At 34.4% G+C, this 23916-nt stretch overlaps 1 protein-coding gene across 1 annotated transcript; it reads right to left on the bottom strand.

Moving 5' to 3' along the window:
- Positions 1–8187: 8187 nt before the first annotated feature.
- On the bottom strand, positions 8188–21605 carry LOC141459821 (beta-glucuronidase-like). The gene is made up of 12 exons (XM_074139336.1): positions 20383–21605; positions 20115–20291; positions 13484–13650; positions 12309–12451; positions 11855–12069; positions 11616–11768; positions 10422–10588; positions 9898–10035; positions 9738–9825; positions 9480–9653; positions 9082–9220; positions 8188–8473 (listed from the first exon to the last, which is right to left on the bottom strand). Exons 1-12 carry the CDS (start codon positions 20698–20700, stop codon positions 8310–8312), a joined length of 2043 nt encoding a protein of 680 aa, XP_073995437.1. The 5' UTR covers positions 20701–21605; the 3' UTR covers positions 8188–8309.
- Between the last annotated feature and the right edge of the window lie 2311 nt (positions 21606–23916).

Raw genomic sequence — 23916 nt, 5'->3', positions numbered from 1 at the left:
CCTCCGCACGCAATTAATAATGGAATTTTGCAACAAAATATTTTCTCCATAAAAACTTTTAAGAAAGTTTTTTATCGCTTAGTGTTTTATTCTCCATTCTAAAAATGTAAAAGCAAACAGAAAATTGGGTAATAATAATGGTTATTTTCTTGTGAAGTAGGTAAAAGAAATTGTTGGCCATGTTTCTAGTATTGTTCTCCGTCATTAAAACTGCCCGGTAGGACAGTTGTATAAGGGTTGACCATCAAAAACTGCACGAAAAAGTGTAACGTTGAAAAACACCCAACTTTGACAATTTTTTTCTCTTTTCCTATAAAAGATAAAATTCCCAAATTTTCTTTAAAATAAAGGGCAAAGCCTCCTTTATAACTGTAATTTTTTTGCAACCACCCAGATCTAATAGGTTTCGAGAAAAAAGTTGCCGAAAATGAGCAAAAACGGCTTTTTCAAAAAATGTTCTTGTTCTTGTTCTTCTTCTTCTTGTTGTTCTTGTTGTTACCTTTTTTGTAAACAACGTAGCGCCTAAACGCGTGAACCGATTTTCATGAATGAGGTGTCATTCGATTCGGAACTTTATGTAGATGTGCCTTTTGGGGGTCTCGGCCCTGTACATCGAATGGGAGAGGAGTTAGCCCCCTTTATGTAAGGCCCCCTCCAAAATTATTATTACTAATTACTCTGTAAATCTTGGCCCTATTTTGATAAAATTTGGTAGGATGATAGGGTTAGGGCTCCCCTACCTAACAATAAAGCGACGATCTGCTCTTACACTTGTTAAGGGGAAGTATAGCAATCGTTTCAAATTATCGACACGTGAACCGATTTTCATGAATGGAGTGTCAATCGAATCGAAATTTTGTACAGATTTGTACTTTAAAAGTCTCGACGCTATGCCTCATAAGGAGGGGAGTTTGCCCCACCCAAATAAGGCCCTTTCTAAAACTATTATTACCAATATTTCTACAAAGCTTAACCCGATTTTGATAAAATTTAGCACGAAGAAGTGATTAAAGCTCCTCTACGTGGCTGTGAAGTGCCATCATGCTCTTACACCTACTAAGAGGAAGTACTGCAATCGTTAAAATTATCAATGAGTGAACCGATTTACATCAATGAATTGTCGTTCGATTCAAAATCTTTGCCTTTTAGAAAGAAGTACTGTAATCGCAGTTTATTTTTCTTGCTCCTCTTAAAAGGAAGTACTGAAATCGCAGTTTAATTTTGCTATTTACGTACAAATACCTTCCTATTTTATATAAAAAGGCTTTCTCAAAAAAATTGTTATTGAGGATGGTTTGGGGACCGCAACTATAACCATTCTTTAAAAAGATCTCTCCAGTGTTAGTTACGGTTCCGATTTAACACCTTATCAGGTTATAATGATAGAATAGCTTATTCCAAATTTTAAATAAATCCAATCTGTAAAGCAGATATGTAACTTTGCTAATAGACAAAAAGGAAAATCTGTCCAAAAGGTACAAAAATCTCCTTAACAAAAACTTACAGTTTAAAAAGTTAAGTATAAGGGTTGATTAAACGCCAAAAGGTACACAAATCAGCAAGTACCCAACATTTCATTAATACTTCATTGATATTATTTAAGTAATTTTACCGCATTAATTTTCATTAATATTTTTTAAGAATTTATTAGATGTCACATACCCTTATGCTGGCCAGTTCATTCATAATTAAAACTGTCCGGTAGGACAGTTGTATAAGGGTTGATCGTCAAAAACTGCACGAAAAAGCGTAACGTTGAAAAACACCCAACTTTGACAATTTTTTTCTCTTTTTCTATAAAAGATAAAATTCCCAAATTTTCTTTAAAATATAGGGCAAACCCTCCTTTATAACTGTAATTTTTTTGCAACCCCCCAGACCTAATAGATTTTGAGAAAAAAGTGGCCGAAAATGAGCAAAAACGGCATTTTCAGAAATTGTTGTTGTTCTTCTTCTTCTTCTTCTTGTTGTTGTTGTTACCTTTTTTGTAAACTACGTAGCGCCTAAACGCGAGAACCGATTTTCATGAATGAGGTGACATTCGATTCGGAATTTTATGTAGATGTGCCTTTTGGGGGTCTCGACGCTGTACACCGAATGGGAGAGGAGTTAGCCCCCTTTATGTAAGGCCCCCTTCAAAATTATTATTACTAATTACTCTGTAAATCTTAGCCCGATTTTGATAAAATTTGGTAGGATGATAGAGTTAGGGCTCCCCTACGTAACATTAAAGCGGCGATCTGCTCTTACACTAGTTAAGGGGAAGGATAGCAATCGTTTCAAATTATCGACAAGTGAACTGATTTTCATGAATGAAGTGTCATTCGAATCGAAATTTTGTATAGATTTGCACTTTAAAAGTCTCGTCGCTATGCCTCATATGGAGGGGAGTTTGCCCCACCCAAGTAAGGCCGTTTTTAAAACTATTATTACCAATATTTCTATAACGCTTTGTCCGATTTTGATAAAATTTAGCACGAAGAAGTGATTAAAGCTCCTCTATATGGCTGTGAAGTGCCATCATGCTCTTACACCTACTAAGAGGAAGTACTGCAATCGTTAAAATTATCAATGGGTGAACCTATTTACATTAATGAATTGTCGTTCGATTAAAAATCTTTGCCTCTTTGCCTTTTATGGAGAAGTACTGTAATCGCCCGTTTATTTTTCTTACTTCTCTTAAAAGGAAGGTCTGAAATCGCAGTTTAAATTTGCTTTTTACGTACAAATACCTTCCTATTTTATATAAAAAGGCTTTCTCAAAAAAATTGTTATTGAGGATGGTTTGGGGACCGCAACTATAATCATTCTTTAAAAGATCTCTCCAGTGGTAGTTACGGTTCCTACTTAACACCTTATCAGGTTATAATGATAGAATTGCTTATTCCAAATTTAAAAAAAACAGTAAAGCAGATATGTAACTTAGCAAAATAGACAAAAATGAAAATCTATCCAAAAGGTACAAAAATCTCCTTAACTAAAACTTACAGTTTAAAAAGTTAAGTATAAGGGTTGATTAAACGCCAAAAGGTACACAAATCAGCAAGTACCCAACATTTCATTCAAGCTTAGTTGATATAATTTAAGTAATTTTGCTGCATTAACTTTTCCTTCACATTTTTTAGAATTTATTAGATGTCACATACCCTTATGCTGGCCATTTTCATCTACAAAATATTTGTTCAAGTAGCACACCATTTAACTTAGATTGACTGTAATATCTATTTATCTATAATAATCAAACTATTAATCACTGGTGAAAAAGAAAACGTTATAAAAAATAAAAAAATATGAGGCTAAAAAATTCATAAACTTTTTTAAAAATTGCTTACACCAACATACATCAATGATTTTATTTATTTTTATTTTTAAATAAAAATCGTCGGTTTAAGTTCATTCTGCGATTAAAGTAATTGTTATTTTATGAAGTAGTCAATCTGGCTTTATCGCAAATAATATAGTTTCCTTCAATTACATTCTCCATCTAGGTGTTCTTCCCACAATGTTGTGTATATGTAATATAAAATAAATAAGATATGCATATATTTAGGACAGCTAATTATTCCAGTATTTTACCATAAGTAAAATTAGGGGAACTAAATTAAATTACAATTGAGAAATGAATAAATAATGTTGAATAATCTACTTGTTATTAACTGTGTGTTATTTGTCCTCACGAATATTTCGGTAAGACGAATTCAAGACTGAAATATTGCTTTAAATCCTCCGTGATTCAAATTTAAACAGTAGCCGACTCTAAATTTGTCTTTTTCTAATTTAACATGCATGTATATGTGACAACTTCAGAATCAGAAGAATAATTTGGAATAGAGTTAAAATAAAGTACCTATTTATACGAAGATATAATATACATTTTATCACAATTATAACTATTATGAATGAACTGGCCAGCATAAGGGTATGTGACATCTAATAAATTCTAAAAAATGTGAAGGAAAAGTTAATGCAGCAAAATTACTTAAATTATATCAACTAAGCTTGAATGAAATGTTGGGTACTTGCTGATTTGTGTACCTTTTGGCGTTTAATCAACCCTTATACTTAACTTTTTAAACTGTAAGTTTTTGTTAAGGAGTAGTTATAATTGTGATAAAATGTATATTATATCTTCGTATAAATAGGTACTTTATTTTAACTCTATTCCAAATTATTCTTCTGATTCTGAAGTTGTCACATATACATGCATGTTAAATTAGAAAAAGACAAATTTAGAGTCGGCTACTGTTTAAATTTGAATCACGGAGGATTTAAAGCAATATTTCAGTCTTGAATTCGTCTTACCGAAATATTCGTGAGGACAAATAACACACAGTTAATAACAAGTAGATTATTCAACATTATTTATTCATTTCTCAATTGTAATTTAATTTAGTTCCCCTAATTTTACTTATGGTAAAATACTGGAATAATTAGCTGTCCTAAAAATATGCATATCTTATTTATTTTATATTACATATACACAACATTGTGGGAAGAACACCTAGATGGAGAATGTAATTGAAGAAAACTATATTATTTGCGATAAAGCCAGATAATTATTACCTATTACTATAAACGTTTGACTACTTCATAAAATAACAATTACTTTAATCGAAGAATGAACTTAAACCGACGATTTTTATTTAAAAATAAAAATAAATAAAATCATTGATGTATGTTGGTGTAAGCAATTTTTAAAAAAGTTTATGAATTTTTTAGCCTCATATTTTTTTATTTTTTATAACGTTTTCTTTTTCACCAGTGATTAATAGTTTGATTATTATAGATAAATAGATATTACAGTCAATCTAAGTTAAATGGTGTGCTACTTGAACAAATATTTTGTAGATGAAAATGGCCAGCATAAGGGTATGTGACATCTAATAAATTCTTAAAAAATATTAATGAAAATTAATGCGGTAAAATTACTTAAATAATATCAATGAAGTATTAATGAAATGTTGGGTACTTGCTGATTTGTGTACCTTTTTTTGTATGTTCATTTGAATAGGGCTGTTACTTAACGATTTTTAAAGATTTAATGACTAATAGTTTGATACCTTCTATTTCAATCAATCTAAGTTAAATTAGTGCTACACCTTTCTGAACAAATACAATATTTTGTATATGAAATGGAAAAAGTGTATATGAAAGGGTGTGTGATATCTTCCCTTATCTTACCTTCCTAACGGTCAGTTTTAATTAGTGATTATACTTTTTAAAGGAAGTTTCAAAAATGCTGGAAAATTTATTCATTAACTGGACCTCAGTTGATTGCCTTTAATCGATCGTTTGATTTTTTGAGTTCATTGTTTTCTAAAAGAGCCAAGTTTATTTTTAGGGCGCCTTTGTATGATGGTTTTCACATGCACTAAGACCAGTAGATCATAAAATTTTATTATTTTCAAAGTAGTCTATATCTTGTCTCTGGATCTGAATTCAGACTCTCCACACGCGACTATTCGCTAGTTACCCAATATTCAAGTTAATGACATTTAAAGAAAACGTTTAGTGTAAGAGAATCTAAGATGATGAGAGGAGTGACAATGAGTGATAAACACCAGATTTCAAGTTCTCTGCGACTCCGGTGTATATAAACTGAGTGCGATATCCGGTGAATTGCCTGCACGGCTGGTGCGTTGTAACACGTGAATGGAGATGCAGAGGCGACTGCAATCAAACGCGGAAGCCGGACTAACACCCACGCTCCACCCACAACTGCACAGTTCCGCCGGAACAGCAACTTTTTAATTCAGTCCACATTACTGTTCCTTGTTTTGTCTGCCTGATGTCAACAATTAAATTAAATTCCAACAGCAGTAAATCCAAATTATTATTTACATTACAGTAAATTTAACTTATATGGATTTATAAATGCACACAACAATAAAGAAATTGGAAATTTCTTGACTGCGGCATTCAGTAGAAAGTTTGGAGATGAGTTTGCCTGGCCAAGATAGGCTCAACAGATGAATATCTCGATTACTTCTTAAGAATTCCTTGCTTAGGCACCAACTTTAGCCCACTGAGCTCCAGCAACAGAGCTACAGTTCACAACTGGCGGAAGGAAACAATCTGCCTCTAAATTTCAAGCTGCACCAGTGCTCCGAGCTGCAATGACACCACCGTCTCTACACATTCAAATGTTCCTCACCGTGAACATTTAGGGCAATCAAACTTATCCCCAACTTTCAGCATCACCATCATACTTCTCAACCATATCGATTTATAGAAAACCATTTCAGCACATTTCCAGATAACTAAAACAAAACACTCCAATCGACTGTTCCAGTACATTCATACTTCTGGTTAAACGATTTCTTTTATACTACGGACCATCATAGGGTGCCATCAATGATGAACATTGCTGGATCAATAATTAATTGCGAGGAGGTCTATGGTTTTACCGGTACTACGGATAATAAGCACAATGTTTGAGTTTCTATTTTGTATCATTGTTCAAACTGGAGACAGTTCATCAATACTTAACTTCCGTATTATGATCGTACTAAAGGAGTTTGGCATTAGCGCTGGCTGTGTTAGTGCTCTCTCGCTACCCCCCAGAACACATTCTACATTCTTTACTTTAAAAAAACGCTGTAATATGTACATACACACTCACCCACTAGCCAATCGGTTTTTTACATACGTGAACACAGATTGGGCGTATTTGGAACATTTATTTTGAAATAAAATTCACTTTCAAGTAAGTAAGGGAGGGAGAAAGATAGTTGGGGGAGGGGTGGAGAGTGGGAGCGGCAAACTGGAGGCAGCTGGCGCCAGACGGCCCCTCACTCTTCCCTCTTAGCACAGCACTAATTGAAAGCATAACAGCATCCGGTTTGGGTATTTGGGCTTCTAATCCAGATCTGGGATGCAAACTGCTTCAAATTTGTAACTTCACCTACTTTTTAAATGAAGCCGTTATAACAGTTGTTATAGCAACTGTTGTCGCGTTAAGGAGTTCCCTTTCACTCATTCCTAACTGCAGAATCGTACCAACTGACCAACAGTCTGTTTCTTTGGGCAACATTATCACTAATTCGTCGCTTGCTATTACTACAATACCCAACCTAAATCTTTGAGGAAGGCTGCGATGTGTTCGACGTCTAAGTTCCAAAAATCTCAGCCTAGAAGAGTTTCATCACGGCAACATGTTTAACCCACCCACCCCACCCCACTTTATTTCGTTTAAATAACTTCCACAGGAAATTTTCTCCTAACTTCACCTTCACCACCGCCCTCCAAACAAACTCAACCAGGTTCTCCAGAGAGGTTTTGGGAGGAGCAAGAAGCCGCTAGTCAAGAATAGTTCCAACACATAATCTCTCCATCAAATTAAAAGAATTCTAGGGAGAGTATATTTTCCACCAGAATTCGATACAGTCCAGAAGGTTCCCATAGGCAAACCAGGAGTCGGGAATAACTACTCCCGGGTGCCAAAACTCTCCTCCACAAAGCCACTCTTCAGATTTCAATGTCGCTACTGCAGATTAGACTGGAAAGTTTCCACGAAGAGTACATACCCCTCCAACTCTGGTGACCACCCAAGATTTCCGGAAAGTCTCCAAGAATTACAGGTGCAAGAAGGAAGCTTTTGCTACTGAACGCAACATTAAGTATAAATTTAAAGTTGAAGGTAACTTTTTAAGATACTTGAGAATTCCAGTGTGGCGCGATACCACTTGTAACAATGGTGACCACCAAATAACCTATTTTTATAAACAGCTGAAGAGACCAAATTAATAAACCGAATAAGCTATTATTTCTGCTCTGATTTTTAACATCATTTCATGATACATCTGAAGATAGGTCTGGACCATGGGCGTTGCCAGAAAGCGACAGGGGATAGCTGCCCTGGACAAATTGAAGATGAAAACGGTGAACTAAGGGAAAAATAAGTTTATTCATAAACTAAAACTAAATCGGTTTTATTGCCTTGAAGGAAGTAAAGAGTGTTGGACAGCTGACTCATTCCATTAAATTCCCTATTGCCAGCATTCTAAAACGACAACTCTCCTGCTTTCTTCAGGCAGACGTATCTATACTGCTTGCCAAAAAAAATAGCACCACCCTTATAGTTAGGTTACAGACTTGAAACTTTCACTGATTATTTATCCAAGTTTCCAACAATTTTAATATAGAAGAGAAGAAAAATGAGTGGTTTGTAAAACAAAACAAATAAGCGAAGTTTTGAAAAGTTTTAATACAATAAAATGATCAGTATTGTCTGCTGGCAGAAGTATTCTGCGGACATCTGAAAACTAAAGAAGCTGAGCAGCGGTGAAATGATTAGATTTAGAAAGGATTCACTCTGCTGGAGCCAGGTACAGAGACTGTGGTAGTGGCTGGCCGTTAATCTCATTTGCCAACAGATGGTATCTCCTGCGGACAATAGTGGCTCCACTTTTCGGCTCTCTCTGCCTTGTAAAAATTCCTTTCCGGTCAAATTCTACACCGTCTACTGCATTAACTGAAATAAGTAATCACACACTATTAGAGGTACCAGGTAGAAACTTCCTGAAACAAAATGATGGAATATGTTTATCATTATGTTTATAACAATCAGTGTTCTGAACATGGCAGAATAAAAAACTGTTAAATATTTGTAACTGTTCAATATGTTTTGAAACTGGGAGCTTTAAGAAAAGATTGAAGAAGGAAAGTTATGAGTTGTAGTAGGACGAAGTCCTGTGGGTGAGGAAGAAAGGAAAACCGTGAAAATGGTATCCAAGGCCAACAATGGAAATCCAATGGCGCAGTTCGTCTCAGCTTTACCGACTATTGTCTGAAAACTCGATTATAGGCATCTATTTAGCGACGGACTTTTTTCTAGTGTGCAATCATGGAGATAATTGATTTTCAGAAGCGAAATCTGAAAGTTTTTCGCTCTTACACAAAAAACAAACAAACCAAGAAAGCACAATTGTTTAAACTATCTGGAATCAATTATTTATAGATATATCAAATAATCAAAAGGGTGCTCCTCCACTGTGAATTCTTCCCCTCCAATGTTAATGTTAGCACGTGGGTGCTTCAATCCAGAAACTCTTATTTCTTATCACATAACCTAAATACTACCTTTCGTTTTGTAATCATTGTAAGTCCAGATAACCTCGCCGATGAACCCTTCGCTCTGATTCCTCAATGCGTCGAAAACTTCAAAGTGCTTTGACAGAAACTGTATTTGATATTCCTCAGACCAAGGCCAATCTGGAAGCTGGTGATAAAGGACAAGTGAATCAGCCAAATTTTTACAAGACTGGACATGTAGTCCATAACAGGTGCATCTACGGTAACGGTGAATAAATGGGTTTGTAAAATTTTGTTACTTTTCAGGGCTACGTTTTTAAAACTTCTTGTCGATTCCTATTTTATGAACATTTTTGTTGCATTAAATTTCTAATTTTCACTAAAAGTGAACTCTGCCACATATTCACCGTTGCCAAGAACATATTAATTCAGTTGAATGCTATTACTATATGAACTCCTGGCATTGCGTCCGCTCCGTACTCCATCATGAATATGGGTTTACCGTATTTCTGCCAAACATGTAAATCTTTTAGCGCGGCCGGCACGATAGCGTCCAACTCTCCGCGATAGGAATACCAGCCGAAGTAGGCAGCAACGCCAATAATGTCCAAGTATTGCGCCTAAAATTTTGTTGTCACTAATTTAATCAATGTAACATTATTCGGTCTCAAATATCCACAAAAAAGATGAATGAATTGGCTTACCACATTTCCGGTTTGCAGGTGGATCTTAGTAAGGGGAGCGGTGATTGGTCGAATTCCGTCGAGGGACTTCACGTGTGACACCACAGATCTGTAAGGAAGCAGTCACAGCAGTTATCTGTCTACTTGTGCACTCTTACCTTGTCTGTTTGCCGCCAATTACCTGTAGTAGCTATCATTCTCGACTGCCAGAAGTCGATTACCAAGTGACCACATTATCACTGACGGGCGATTTTTGTCTCGCCGTATTATCTCTGTTAAATACTGTTTATGTTTCTCCAATAAATCTGCATTTAAAGATCTAAAACATTTTTAATTAGCAGCTTAGAAGTGGTAATGTTCAACTTCAGCCCTTTGAACAGTTGAGAATCCCAAAATTGTATTGGACAGAAGCTAAGCTATAAGCAAAAAGATTGTTAGAACAACATCCCTTGACAATGTCTGGGAGGAAGGGAGCCACATCACATTTCGTACTTGCAAAGGAATCGCGACACATTAACCACTTTTTTATAAAATGGGGATCCTCAAGTACATGTATCCTTGTATTAGTGTTTTTCGCATCAATCGCCACGGTCATTAACGCCATGTAATTTGCAACATTGTTTACTTTTTTTTGTTTTTGGGCAATGAACCTGTTGGTTATTATGCATGTTCACTGATTCTTTAAATGCCTAAATGTATACTGACCTGGTAATGAAAGGACACTCGTCAATAATGGCAAGGCTCTCATCTACAGCATCCATTATTAACTCATTGAGCAGTCTGTTGACGGAGCGGTAGATATTGATGCCCAACCACGACGTTAAGTACAGATCTCTGTATAATACTGGAAGATCAGGAGCTTTGCCTCGTTGCTGGAACATCATAAACAACTCGCCTGAGTAATCATACTTGACTTACATCAGGTGGACACTTACTTGCTACTTCAGCAAGTTCATTGCCTTCCTATCAAAGTGACCTCTCACGCAGATAGATACTTGTTGATTCACTAATCTAATAACAAACTTCGTCGTATCAGTGTGAGTTTGTATTAAAGTAAGCAATTATTTTAGTTTCTCTTTAATTTTCAAACTGCCCAGTTTGTTGAGAAGTATGCAAAGAAAATAAGCGCACCTCTTCCCAACTATGGATTTAGAGCTTCAAGTCTGCCCAAGTTACCTTTTGGTAAATTGAAATTGCCTAAAACCTGTTTCACAATAACATATTCTTAACCGAAAATTAGCTCTAAGTCCACTCAAGCAGTAAACTTTATTGTGAATTAATGTAACCTGAAACTTGTTTTATAACCTTTATATAACCTGTATATAACCATTAGCTATGGGGTTAGCGAATTGGATTCGCACGCGGAGATACCGGGTTCGAATTCAGCTACTGGCCGTTAGATTTTCTCTTCCTACGAGCTTCTTTCAGTTCACTGTCCGGTGATGGCCAGTATTGTCTGAACGAGAGAACGCTGTCTGGAGGCAGCAGAGCACTGAAAAAAGGACGCTTCGGACGCCAATAACCTCAGATACAAACTAATTAAATAATTTAACCAAAAAAAACTTACCAAAGTACTATATGAACGCAATGTTCACAACGTTCGTTCAAATAGATTTTTCAGAATGTCAGGCCGACCAGCGCGAAGTCATAGCCAGCCGAACTGGCCGAACGTCCCCGATCGCGACCGAACACGAGGTTTGCTAATACTAGTTTTAATTTTAATTGTTGAGGGGGAGAGGGGCTAAAATAAAATTGTAGAGATGGTGTGAGATTGAAGGACGTTCTGTGCGCAAGTTTTGGAAGTAAGTTCTTTAGAGTTCTTTTTTAATTTTAGGCACACGGAATCTATTAAAGGTCCAAAAGGATGAAAGGGATGAGTAACAGAAATCAGCTACTCACATCTGCATCTTCATTGCCTCCTATTCCTCTTAAATAGATGGGCTGGCCGTTAAGCAAAAGTTGAGTGGCAGTAAAGTGAACTGTTCTAACGCCGAACTTTAGTCTGTAAGTATCCTGTACTTCCACTCCATCCAGTAAGGTGCTCACTGTGACCTGGAACGCCAAATGAAATCTCTTCATCACCATCCAATGTCATTACCCGGGGAGTATGCTCTTAAGTAATATCACAGAATCATTACCTGGAAGGTGTACAAATATCCAGGATTTCGATTCATGAAAGATGGCCACCAAAGATTGACGTTAGGGATTCTGATGGTACCAGAGAACACATTGCTGTTCATTGTGTCCATCGTCACCGCCACACAAGATTCTGTTGCGTCCAAGATCCTTATTGTAAAGCTGAGCTTACTGAAGGAAGTCAGCCCTTCACAGCTGACCGTGAAATTAACAATACCTGCGAAATCAGAGAAAAATTATTAGTCTCTAACTTATTATGAGTGCTTAGATTAGATAGAAAAGGAGAGCAATCATCTCAGTTCTCTAATGGTTATAAATTCAAGGCAGTGTGGAGCTCCCTGAACATCCTGAAAGTCAAATAAGGTCTTTCTGGTTGCTCGAGCATTTAGGAAGTAGGACAATGAAACTTTTTGCAGACACCGATAGAGTGCAGTGGTGCCGAAGTAAAGTACTCACCATTAGAACCATTAAAGTCTGTGAACAGGGTGATGTCGTCCACGTACACGATAGGAGTAGTGTACAGATGCACAAAATCATCGATTCCAGCGTAATTGAAGTGACGAAAAGGAAACCGCTGTGTCAGCCTAGTGCCGTTAGATCTGCAAACGAAAAAAGAGTTGTTACTCATAATATCAGTTCAATGTTACAACTTCTAGGACCGGCTGCCCACCTTATAAAAGTAAACTAATTGCGGATGATTTTTTTTATTTCCCCTCCCCCGACAATTAGCATGCCTTAATGCAGAGTAATATTCGAAATTTGCGTTTCAAAATAAAGTTCGGTTCTAACGTTTGTGTAAAGTTATGAGTATGGAAAGTATTACCCAATTCCGAATTGGCTGAAAATCATTCTACAGGTCAAAACGGCTGTTTTTGAGGGACTTCAAAGGGTCTCATTTAAATTTGGATTTGACTTATGAAAACTCTATTGTTTTTATTCTACGAATGCATTGATTTTAGGTGAGACCTGGGATGACTGAGTCCTTCATCTGTACCATTTTATTACAATATTCAAGCCAACTGCCATGTTAGAGTCAATACTAATTTTTAGGTCAATTTAGTTATTATATTCATTGAGGCAAGAAAAATTGATGCAGCTATTCTCACTAAATTTATGGTTAGTTTTCTGAGATGTAGATTAGTGTATCTACGAGTTATTGTAGTTCTGACATTTTCAATAATGAATTTCCTCAATTTTGGAAATAGAAACGCATTGAGTTTCGCAATAGAAACTCTGAGGTCATTGAACCCCAAAGTTTTCTCGGAATGGAGGTCAATTGGAGGTGAACCGCTTCTGAGAATTCTATCTCAATAAATATGTAACTATTTGGTAAAACCTGTGCTGAAATCTTTGTTCGATTTGTTGTACCATTTGTGGTTGGCTTGATTGTTTTCATGAGTTAAAAATAAAATTGCGACTGACCGAGCAGATTCCTGTTAGGAGAAGATGGAGTACAAAACAACGAACCACTCTAAGACAAATAGTAGCAAAAAATATAATTTCACAAGGCGACATAATGGTTGGTTCTGGTTAAAAGTCAATGTGAAATTATTAAGGGACCACAGGGGAGTTAAATTCAAGCAGCCCAACCAAAGATAAAGCAGCAAGATACATAAATACAGTAAACTTACGTATCTATTTCTTCCAGTTCACCGGATGGTATGGTGATGTCAGTGAGGGTGTTGTTGACAGACACTGTGACCAGGTTTTCCGCGCCATATTTGAGGGCTGAAGTCACCTCTGCTTGGAAGGGCACTCCTCCGAACTCATGACTGGTGATGTATTCTCCGTTCACCCACTAAATACCAAATGTACTCTCCATGAACAGGGTGCAAGAAATTCAAACATTTATTGACAAGGTGATGAAAGTGGCCCTAAAGTGATGTGCAAAATGAACACTTCAACTCTATACTCCTTAACAAAAACTTACAGTTTAAAATGTTAAGTATAAGGGTTGATTAAACGCCAAAAGGTACACAAATCAGGTAGTACCCAACATTTCATTCATGCTTAGCTGATATATTTAAGTAATTTTGCTGCATTAACTTTTCCTTCACATTTTTTAGAAATTATTAGATGTCACAGACCCTTATGCTGGCCATTTTCATCTTCAAAATATTTGTTCAAGTAGCACTGTAGATTGACTTTAATATCTATTAATCTATAATAATCAAACTATTAATTACAGGTTAAAAAGAAAAAGTTACAAAAAAAATTATGAGGCTAAAAAATTTAAAAACGTTTTTTAAAAAATGCTTACATCAACATACATCAATGATTTTATTTTATTTATTTTTTTAAATCGTCGGTTTAAGTTCATTCTTCGATTAAAGTAATTGTTATTTTATGTAGTAGTCAAACGTTTATAATAATAGGTAATAATTATCTGGCTTTATCGCAAATAATATAGTTTTCTTCAATTACACTCTCCATGTAGCTGTTTTTCTCACAATGTTGTATATTTGTAATATAAAATAAATAAGATAAGCATTCTTTTAGGACAGCTAATTATTCCTGTATTTTACTATAAATAAAATTAGGGGGACTAAATTAAATTACAATTTATTGAGAAATGAATAATTGTTGTTGAATAATCTACTTGATATTAACTGTGTGTTATTTGTGCTCACGAATATTTCGGTAAGACGAATTAAAGACTGAAATATTGTTTTAAATCCGTGATTCAAATTTAAACAGTAGCCGACTCTAACTTTGTCTTTTTCTACTTTAACATGCATGTATACTATGTGACTACTCTGAATAAAGGGCATATTAAAGATAAATCCGAAGAATAATTTGGAATAAAGTTAAAGTACCTATTTAAAAACGAAGATATAATAAACATTTTATCATAATTATAACAAAATAATATTATGAATGAACTGGCCAGCATAAGGGTCTGTGACATCTAATAATTTCTAAAAAATGTGAAGGAAAAGTTAATACAACAAAATTACTTAAATTATATCAGCTAAGCATGAATGAAATGTTTGGTACTAGCTGATTTGTGTACCTTTTGGCGTTTAATCAACCCTTATACTTAACATTTTAAACTGTAAGTTTTTGTTAAGGAGATTTTTGGACCTTTTGGATAGATTTTCATTTTTGTCTATTTTGCAAAGTTACACATCCGCTTTACAGATTTTTTTAAACTTTGTAACAAGCAATTCTATCATTATAACCTGATAAGGTGTTAAGTCGGAACCGTAACTAGTACTGGAGAGATCTTTTTAAAGAATGATTATAGTTGCCATCCTCAATAACAATTTTTTTAAGAAAGCGTTTTGAATAAAATAGGAAGGTATTTGTACGGAAATAGCAAAATTAAACTGCGATTTCAGTACTTCCTTTTAAGAGGAGCAAGAAAAATAAACTGCGATTACAGTACTTCTCCCTAAAAGGCAAAAAGGCAAAGATTTTGAATCGAACTACAATTCATTGTTATAAATTGGTTCAATCATTGATAATTTTAACGATAGCTATACTTCCTCTTAGTAGTTGTAAGAGCATGATAACACTTCACAGCCATGTAGAGGAGCTTTAATCACTTCTTCATGCTTAATTTTATCAAAATCGGACTAAGCGTTATAGAAATATTGGTAATTAAAACTGTCCGGTAGGACAGTTGTATAAGGGTTGATCGTCAAAAAGTGCACGAAAAAGCGTAACGTTGAAAAACACTCAACTTTGTCAATTTTTTTCTCTTTTTATATAAAAGATAAAATTCCCAAATTTCCTTTAAAATATAGGGCAAACCCTCCTTTATGACTGTAATTTTTTTGCAACAACCCAGATCAAATAGGTTTTGAGAAAAAAGTTGCCGAAAATGAGCAAAAACGACTTTTTCAAAAAATGTTCTTGGTCTTCTTCTTCTTCTTCTTCTTGTTACCTTTTTTGTAAACAACGTAGCGCCTAAACGCGTGAACCGATTTTCATGAGTGAGGTGTCATTCGTTTCGGAATTTTATGTAGATGCGCCTTTTGGCGGTCTCGACACTGTACATCGAATGGGAGAAGAGTTAGCCCCCTTTATGTAAGGCCCCCTCCAAAATTATTATTACTAATTACTCTGTAAATCTTGGCCCAATTTTAATCAAATTTGGTAGGATGATAGGGTTAGAGCTCCGCTACGTAACATTAAAGCGGCGATCTGCTCTTACACTTGTTAATGGGAAGTATAGCAATCGTTTCAAATTATCGACACGTGAACCGATTTTCATGAATGAAGTGTCATTCGAATCGAAATTTTGTACAGATTTGCACTTTAAAAGTCTCGACGCTGTGCCTCATTAGGAGGGGAGTTTGCCCCACCCAAGTAAGGCCCTTTCTAAAACTATTACTCTTTAACAAAAACTTACAGTTTAAAATGTTAAGTATAAGGGTTGATTAAACGCCAAAAGGTACACAAATCAGCGAGTACCCAACATTTCATTAATACTTCATTAATAGTCAAGTAATTCTACTGCATTAATTTTCATTAATAAATTATTTTTTAGAATTTATTAGATGTCACAGACCCTTATGCTGGCCACTTCATTCATAATATTTTTTTGTTATAATTATGATAAATCACATATACGTACATGCATGTTAAAGTAGAAAAAGACAAAGTTAGAGTAGGCTACTATCTTGAATTCGTCTTACCGAAATATTCGTGAGTACAAATAGCACACAGTTATAACAAGTAGATTATTCAACAATATTTACTCACTTCTCAATTGTAATTTAATTTAGTCCCCCTAATTTTACTTATAGTAAAATACTGGAATAATTAGCTGTCCTAAAAATATGCATATCTTATTTATTTTATATTACATATATACAACATTGTGGGATGAATACCTAGATTGAGAATATAATTGAAGAAAACTATATTATTTGCGATAAAGCCAGATAATTATCTTTAACAAAAACTTACAGTTTAAAATGTTAAGTATAAGGGTTGATTAAACGCCAAAAGGTACACAAATCAGCAAGCACTCAACATTTCATTAATTCTTCATTAATATTTAAGTAATTTTACTGCATTAATATTCATTAATATTTTTTAGAATTTATTAGATGTCACAGACCCTTATGCTGGCCATTTTCGTCTACAAAATATATGTTCAAGTAGAACTGTAGATTGACTGTAATATCTAGTTATTTATAATAATCAAACTGTTGATTACAGGTTAAAAAAAAACGTTATAAAAAATAAAAAAAATTATGAGGCTAAAGAATTCAAAACCTTTTTTAAAAAATGCTTACACCAACATACATTAATGATTTTGTTTATTTTATTTATTTATTTTTAAATAAAAATTGTTGGTTTAAGTTCATTCTTCGATTAAAGTAATTGTTATTTTATGTAGTAGTCAAACGTTTATAATAATAGGTAATAATTATCTGGCTTTATCGCAAATAATATAGTTTTCTTCAATTACATTCTCAATCTAGGTATTCATCCCACAATGTTGTATACATGTAATGTAAAATGAATAAGATATGCATACTTTTAGGGCAGCTAATTATACCAGTATTTTACTATAAGTAAAATTAGGGGGACTAAATTAAATTACAATTGAGAAATCAATAATTGTTGAATAATCTACTGGTTATTAACTGTGTGTTATTTGTGCTCATGAATATTTCGGTAAGATGAATTCAAGACAGTAGCTGACTCTAACTTTGTCTTTTTCTACTTTAACATGCATGTACGTATATGTGATTGATCATAATTATAACAAAAAAATATTATAAATGAAGTGGCCAGCATAAGGGTCTGTGACATCTAATAAATTCTAAAAAATAACTTATTAATGAAAATTAATGCAGTAGAATTACTTAAATATTAATAAAGTATTAATGAAATGTTGGGTGCTTGCTGATTTGTGTACCTTTTGGCGTTTAATCAACCCTTATACTTAACATTTTAAACTGTAAGTTTTTGTTAAAGAGATTTTTGTACCTTTTGGATGGATTTTCCTTTTTGTCTATTTTGCAAAGTTACATATCTGCTTTACAGATTTTTTTTTAATTTGGAATAAGCATTTCTATCATTATAACCTGATAAGGTGTTAAGTCGGAACCGTAACTACCACTGGAGAGATCTTTTTAAAGAATGATTATTAGTTGCGGTCCCCCAAACGCTCCTCAATAACACTTTTTTTTAAAAAAGCGTTTTGAATAACATAGGAAGATATTTGTACGTAAATAACAAAATTAAACTGCGATTTCAGTACTTCCCTTTAAGAGGAGTAAGAAAAATAAACTGCGATTGCAGTACTTCTAGGCAAAGAGACAAAGATTTTTTAATCGAACGACAATTCATTGATTTAAATCGGTTCACTCATTGATAATTTAAACGATTGCAGTACTTCCTCTTAGTAGGTGCAAGAGCATGATAGCACTTCACAGCCACGCAGAGGAGCTTTAACCACTTATTCGAGCTGAATTTTATCAAAATCGGACTAAGCGTTATAGAAATACTGGTAATAATAGTTTTAGAAAGGGCCTTATTTGGGTGGGGCGAACTCCCCTCCTTATGAGGCACAGCGTCCAGGCTTTTAAAGTGCAAATCTGTACAAAATTTCGATTCGAATGACACATCATTCATGAAAATCGGTTCACGTGTCGATAATTAGAAACGATTGCTATACTTTCCCTTAACAAGTGTAAGAGCTGATCGCCGCTTTAATGTTACTTAGGGGAGCCCTAACTCTATCATCCTACCAAATTTTATCAAAATCGGGCCAAGATTTACAGAGTAATTAGTAATAATAATTTTGGAGGGGGCCTTACATAAAGGGGGCTAGCTCTTCTCCCATTCGATGTACAGTGTCGAGACCCCCAAAAGGCACATCTACATAAAATTCCGAATCGAATGACACCACACTCATGAAAATCGGTTCACGCGTTTAGGCGCTACGTTGTTTACAAAAAAGGTAACAACAACAACAACAAGAACAAGAACATTTTCTGAAAATGCGGTTTTGGCCTATTTTCAGCAACGTATTTCTCGAAATCTATTAGATCTGGGTGATTGCAAAAAAATTACAGCTATAAAGGAGGGTTTGCCCTTTATTTTGAAGAAAATTTGGGAATTTTATCTTTTATAGAAAAAGAGAAAAAAAATGTCAAAGTTGGGTGTTTTTCAACGTTACGCTTTTTCGTGCAGTTTTTGATGATCAACCCTTATACAACTGTCCTACCGGACAGTTTTAATAATTTTTTTTTTTTTAATTGTGGAGTATTCAATTTCTTCTGGGGAAAAAAATTGGTACTTTTTAAAATATTTAAAAGAGATTTAATGAAATTTATTTTTAAAAAGTTATTATGATCGTCTATTGTATGTTCAATTATGGTTGGAAAAACTTGTATTTAAATTTCCCTGGAATTTGAATGAGTGTAAAATTCCAAAAATTAAAATAAAAAACCTGAAGGAATCATTCTGCAGTTAGCTCATGGATTTTATTCAAATCCAATAATTCGAAAGGCGAACTTATTTTGCCAATAATTTTTGCCTATTTTGGGGAGCTGTGACGACTCGCTTTCTTCAACTATTTTATTGTTCTATTAGTTTAAGTAACATTTTACTGTAGCAACATTGAAGTCAGCTATATTTTTATTTCAAAATGGTGACTTTCCAAATCATTTAATAGAAGTTCCCACCCTAAGTCATGAGTGTTCCCATCGGATTTTTCTTTTAGTATTTACCAATATAAGTAAATTCATCAAGGTCTGAAGGCTTTGATGTATGTAAGTTTTGGAAAGTTTGAAGAGGATCGATGGTTCAAAAACTAAACAAAATACGGCAACATGCCCTCTGAGAGATTTTAAACCAGAGTGATAAGCCTGACAATGTCACTCTTAAAATGTAATAAAACCCGGGGTCTAGACTGCAAGTCACGAAGACATTTAGCAAACAAAAATTCATGTATTCATTTTACTAGAACGTCTGATGTAAACCATAACAAGAGAAGTGTAAAGATAGAATCATCAAATTGATTGGAATAATTTCTATTTTCTAGCGCTTAATTATATTTTTTCCAAGACTTGGCATTTTTACGGCATTCGCTGTCGTTTAATGGTAAACACTTTTAAACCTAACGAAACAAATACTGACGACAGTAAGTCATGAGCTGAGGAACTTCATAATAGTTTTCATCCTTGAATAGTTCAAGTGGCGCAGTAGAAGTAGCGAGGCCTCTCTTGTGCAAAACCATCATTTTCAAATCATTATGCGGCAAATTAAGATGACCTAATTGTTGGCCACACTTACCACATGTGCCAGGTAGAACACACTGGCAAATCGAAGCCACACTCTCAATCCTTGCCAGAATTTTGGAACATAGAAGTTGCGGTCGTACCAGACGATTCCGACATGGCCTCTGATGTTAGGATTCACAGTCACGTCGTTGTAACTGCTCGGCACGGGCATCGGTAGGGTGGGGCCGCTCTGAAACAGTGTTTATAATAATACACCCCCTGACTTTACAATTGGTGTTTTTAGCAACACTGGTAAATTGGTACCAGAAGTGATTACAAACCAGAGACATTTTCTGTGAATACCACTTGTCGCGATTTCCTATTCCCGGGGTGTCTTCCAGTCTGAATTGCCAGATATCATGTAGAAACCTCACGTCTCTGGACTCTGACCCATAAGGGTACAGAATACCTCTTCCGTCAACTGCCAAGCTGCAGCACCATAGTAGAATAAATGTAGTCAACATCCTAACAACTGAAATTAAAATTACGCCAGCTGAATTAAAACATGTAAGACTTTTAGTGCAACAAGATGAATCGAGCATTACTACACAGTGCGGTCTTGGGGACCAAAAAACAAGTGTTGCACCAGGGTCCCCCATGCGGGCGCTCTACGCTTCAGAGTCTCCACGCTCGGTCAGAATTTTGCCTCATAATTGCAAAAAAAAAAATCAATTTTCTACTTTACAAAAATGTACCACTACTATGTTCGGGAAGGGCCTATTTGCGTAGACTATGTAAATCACTTACTAAACCGGATTAGCCCTTCTTGTCAACATTGGTTTAATGTAACGGAAATCACTTGGAATAGAAAAAGGATATTACAGTCTCCAGGTCAGCGAACACCTCGCTGGTAAGATGATAAGAAATGTTTCAGCAACTTCTTGAGGCAGCCACTGGTAACAGTTGTGGGTCACTGGGAGTCGCTTATTCTCCTGAAACTTTTCTCTGCTGGTGAGAGGATACGCAGCTTCTTATTTTAAACTTGTTCACTTTCTCTTGTAAGTGATATTTAATTAATAATTTACTTTTTAGGGTATCCCAAATCGCCACCAATTACGTACAAGTCACTAACGGTGACACGTGGCCAGAAGGGCTGAATCTAACGATAATGGTCACTCTTTCGAACTACTAAATTTCTAGTCCCATATCAGCCTCTCTAATTTGGTTGAAATAGATCTTAGAAGCCCGTCCATCCTCCTCTCTCTTTGGTTTCAGTAATTTCGAAAGTGGCTTTCAAACATTCTATTACAATCTGTGGAAATCCTCAGACCTTTAGACATTCGGCCAGTTTATTAAATTAAGCTTAGAACTTTTCATGTTCTAAAAAAGGCATTAACTGAAAAGACCTGTTAAGCAACTTTTGCGTAACATAGTGAACATGGTTATGGATAGGAAAAACAGCTCAAATTTGTTCATAACCCAATGAAAAGAATTTACAGAATAAGTTGCATAGACTACAGTACAGTTTATGCAGGAACACAACTTACCATCAAGCTGGCTTACCATCAAGCTGACTTACCATCAAGCTGGCTTAACATCAAGTTGCCAATGTTCTATGAGAAACTCTTCTAATTTAAATGCAATTTTATCTCAGTAAAAATAAATTATCAAATTAATGAAGTAATTAAAAACTGTAAAATGAAATATTGCAGCGTTTGTAATATAATTTTGTAATTACTTAATGAAAATTTAGATAATACTAGCCATAATTATAGTAGTGTGCTATTTTCCTTAAAAATACTTTCACTCAGTATCAAACCTAATTTAAGGCAACACTTAAGTTATCTTTAACCATTATTTAATTAAGTAGTTTCTGAGTTAACAATTTTATATAATTACAGTTGTTAATAATTTTTGTAAATTGTTATTTACATCCAATCAAGGAACATTGTAGTACATTGTAGATGTGCCTTTTGGGGGTCTCGACGCTGTACATTGAATGGGAGAGAAGTTAGCCCCCTTTATGTAAGGCCCCTTCAAAAATTATTATTACTAATTACTCTGTAAATCTTGGCCCGATTTTGATAAAATTTGGTAGGATGATAGGGTTAGGGCTCCCTACGTAACAATAAGGCGACGATCTGCTCTTTATCGACACGTGAACCGATTATCATGATTGAAGTGTCATTCGAATCGAATTTTTGTACAGATTTGCCCCTTAAAAGTCTTGACCTGAGCCTCATCAGGAGGGGAGTTTGCCCCACCCAAATAAGGCCCTTTCTAAAACTAATGTTACCAATATTTCTATAACGCTTAGTTTGATTTTGATAAAATTTAGCACGAAGAAGTGACTAAAGCTCTACGTGGCTGTGAAGTGCCAACATCCTCTTACACCTGCTAAGAGGAAGTACTGCAATCGTTAAAATTATCAATGAGTGAACCGATTAACATAAATGAATTGTCGTTCGATTCAAAATCTTTGCCTTTTTGCCTTTTAGGGAGAAGTGCTGTAATCGCAGTTTATTTTTCTTGCTCCTCTTAAAAGGAAGTACTGAAATCGCAGTTTAATTTTGCTATTTACGTACAAATACCTTCCTATTTTATTCAAAACGCTTTCTCAAAAAATTGTTATTGAGGATGGTTTGGGGACCGCAACTATAATCATTCTTTAAAAAGATCTCTCCAGTACTAGTTACGGTTCCGACTTAACACCTTATCAGGTTATAATGATAGAATTGCTTGTTACAAAGTTTAAAAAAGTCTGTAAAGCGGATATGTAACTTTGCAAAATAGACAAAAAGGAAAATCTATCCAAAAGGTACAAAAATCTCTATAACAAAAACTTACAGTTTAAGAAGTTAAGTAAAAGGGTAGATTAAACGACAAAAGGTACACAAATCAGCTAGTACCAAATATATCATTAATACTTCATTGATATTATTTAATAATTTTACTGCATTAATTTTCATTAATATTTTTTTAGAATTTATTAGATGTCACATACCCTTAAGCTGGCCAGTTTATTCATAATATTATTTTGTTATAATTATGATAAAATGTTTATTACATCTTCCTTTTTAAATAGGTACTTTAACTTTATTCCAAATTATTCTCCGGATTTATCTTTAATATGCCCTTTATTCAGAGTAGTCACATAGTATACATGCATGTTAAAACTATATTATACACGATTATAGACAATAGTAGTCTCCATATACAAGTAAAATATAAACAAAATCTATTGAGTAGTTTTCGAGATATTTGGAATTAAAGTTTTTCTTTTATAGAAGGGAAACAATCTTTAACACTAAATATCTCGTTTTCTGCTCGATAGATTTTTACTATATTTTACACGATTATAGATAATAGTAGTCTCCATATACAAGTAAAATATAAACAAAATCTATTGAGTAGTTTTCGAGATATTTGAAATTAAAGTTTTTCTTTTATAGATGGGAAACAATATTTAACACTAAATATCTCGATTTCTGCTCGATAGATTTTTACTATATTTTACACGATTATAGATAATAGTAGTCTCCATATACAAGTAAAATATAAACAAAATCTATTGAGTAGTTTTCGAGATATTTGAAATTAAAGTTTTTCTTTTATAGAAAGGAAACAATCTTTAACACTAAATATCTCGTTTTCTGCTCGACAGATTTTTACTATATTTTACACGATTATAGACAATAGTAATCTCCATATACAAGTAAATTATAAACAAAATCTATTGAGTAGTTTTCGAGATATTTGAAATTAAAGTTTTTCTTTTATAGATGGGAAACAATCTTTAACACTAAATATATCGTTTTCTGCTCGACAGATTTTTACTATATTATACACGATTATAGACAATAGTAGTCTCCATA

The sequence above is a fragment of the Rhodnius prolixus genome, unplaced genomic scaffold (assembly GCF_049639745.1).
Source record: "Rhodnius prolixus isolate KJV_2025 unplaced genomic scaffold, Rpr scaffold_23, whole genome shotgun sequence".
Classification (NCBI taxonomy): Eukaryota; Metazoa; Arthropoda; class Insecta; order Hemiptera; family Reduviidae; genus Rhodnius; species Rhodnius prolixus.
This window is presented reverse-complemented; position numbering and strand designations above follow the sequence as displayed.

Coding starts and splice junctions, on each gene's coding strand:
- LOC141459821 (XM_074139336.1), bottom strand. CDS start 20,700: ATGGGGGACCCTGGTGCAACACTTGTTTTTTGGTCCCCAAGACCGCAC. Junction 11,769..11,854: donor GATATTTGTACACCTTCCAG/GTAATGATTCTG, acceptor TTGGCGTTCCAG/GTCACAGTGAGCACCTTACT. Junction 8,474..9,081: donor CAATGATTACAAAACGAAAG/GTAGTATTTAGG, acceptor TACTTATTTCAG/TTAATGCAGTAGACGGTGTA.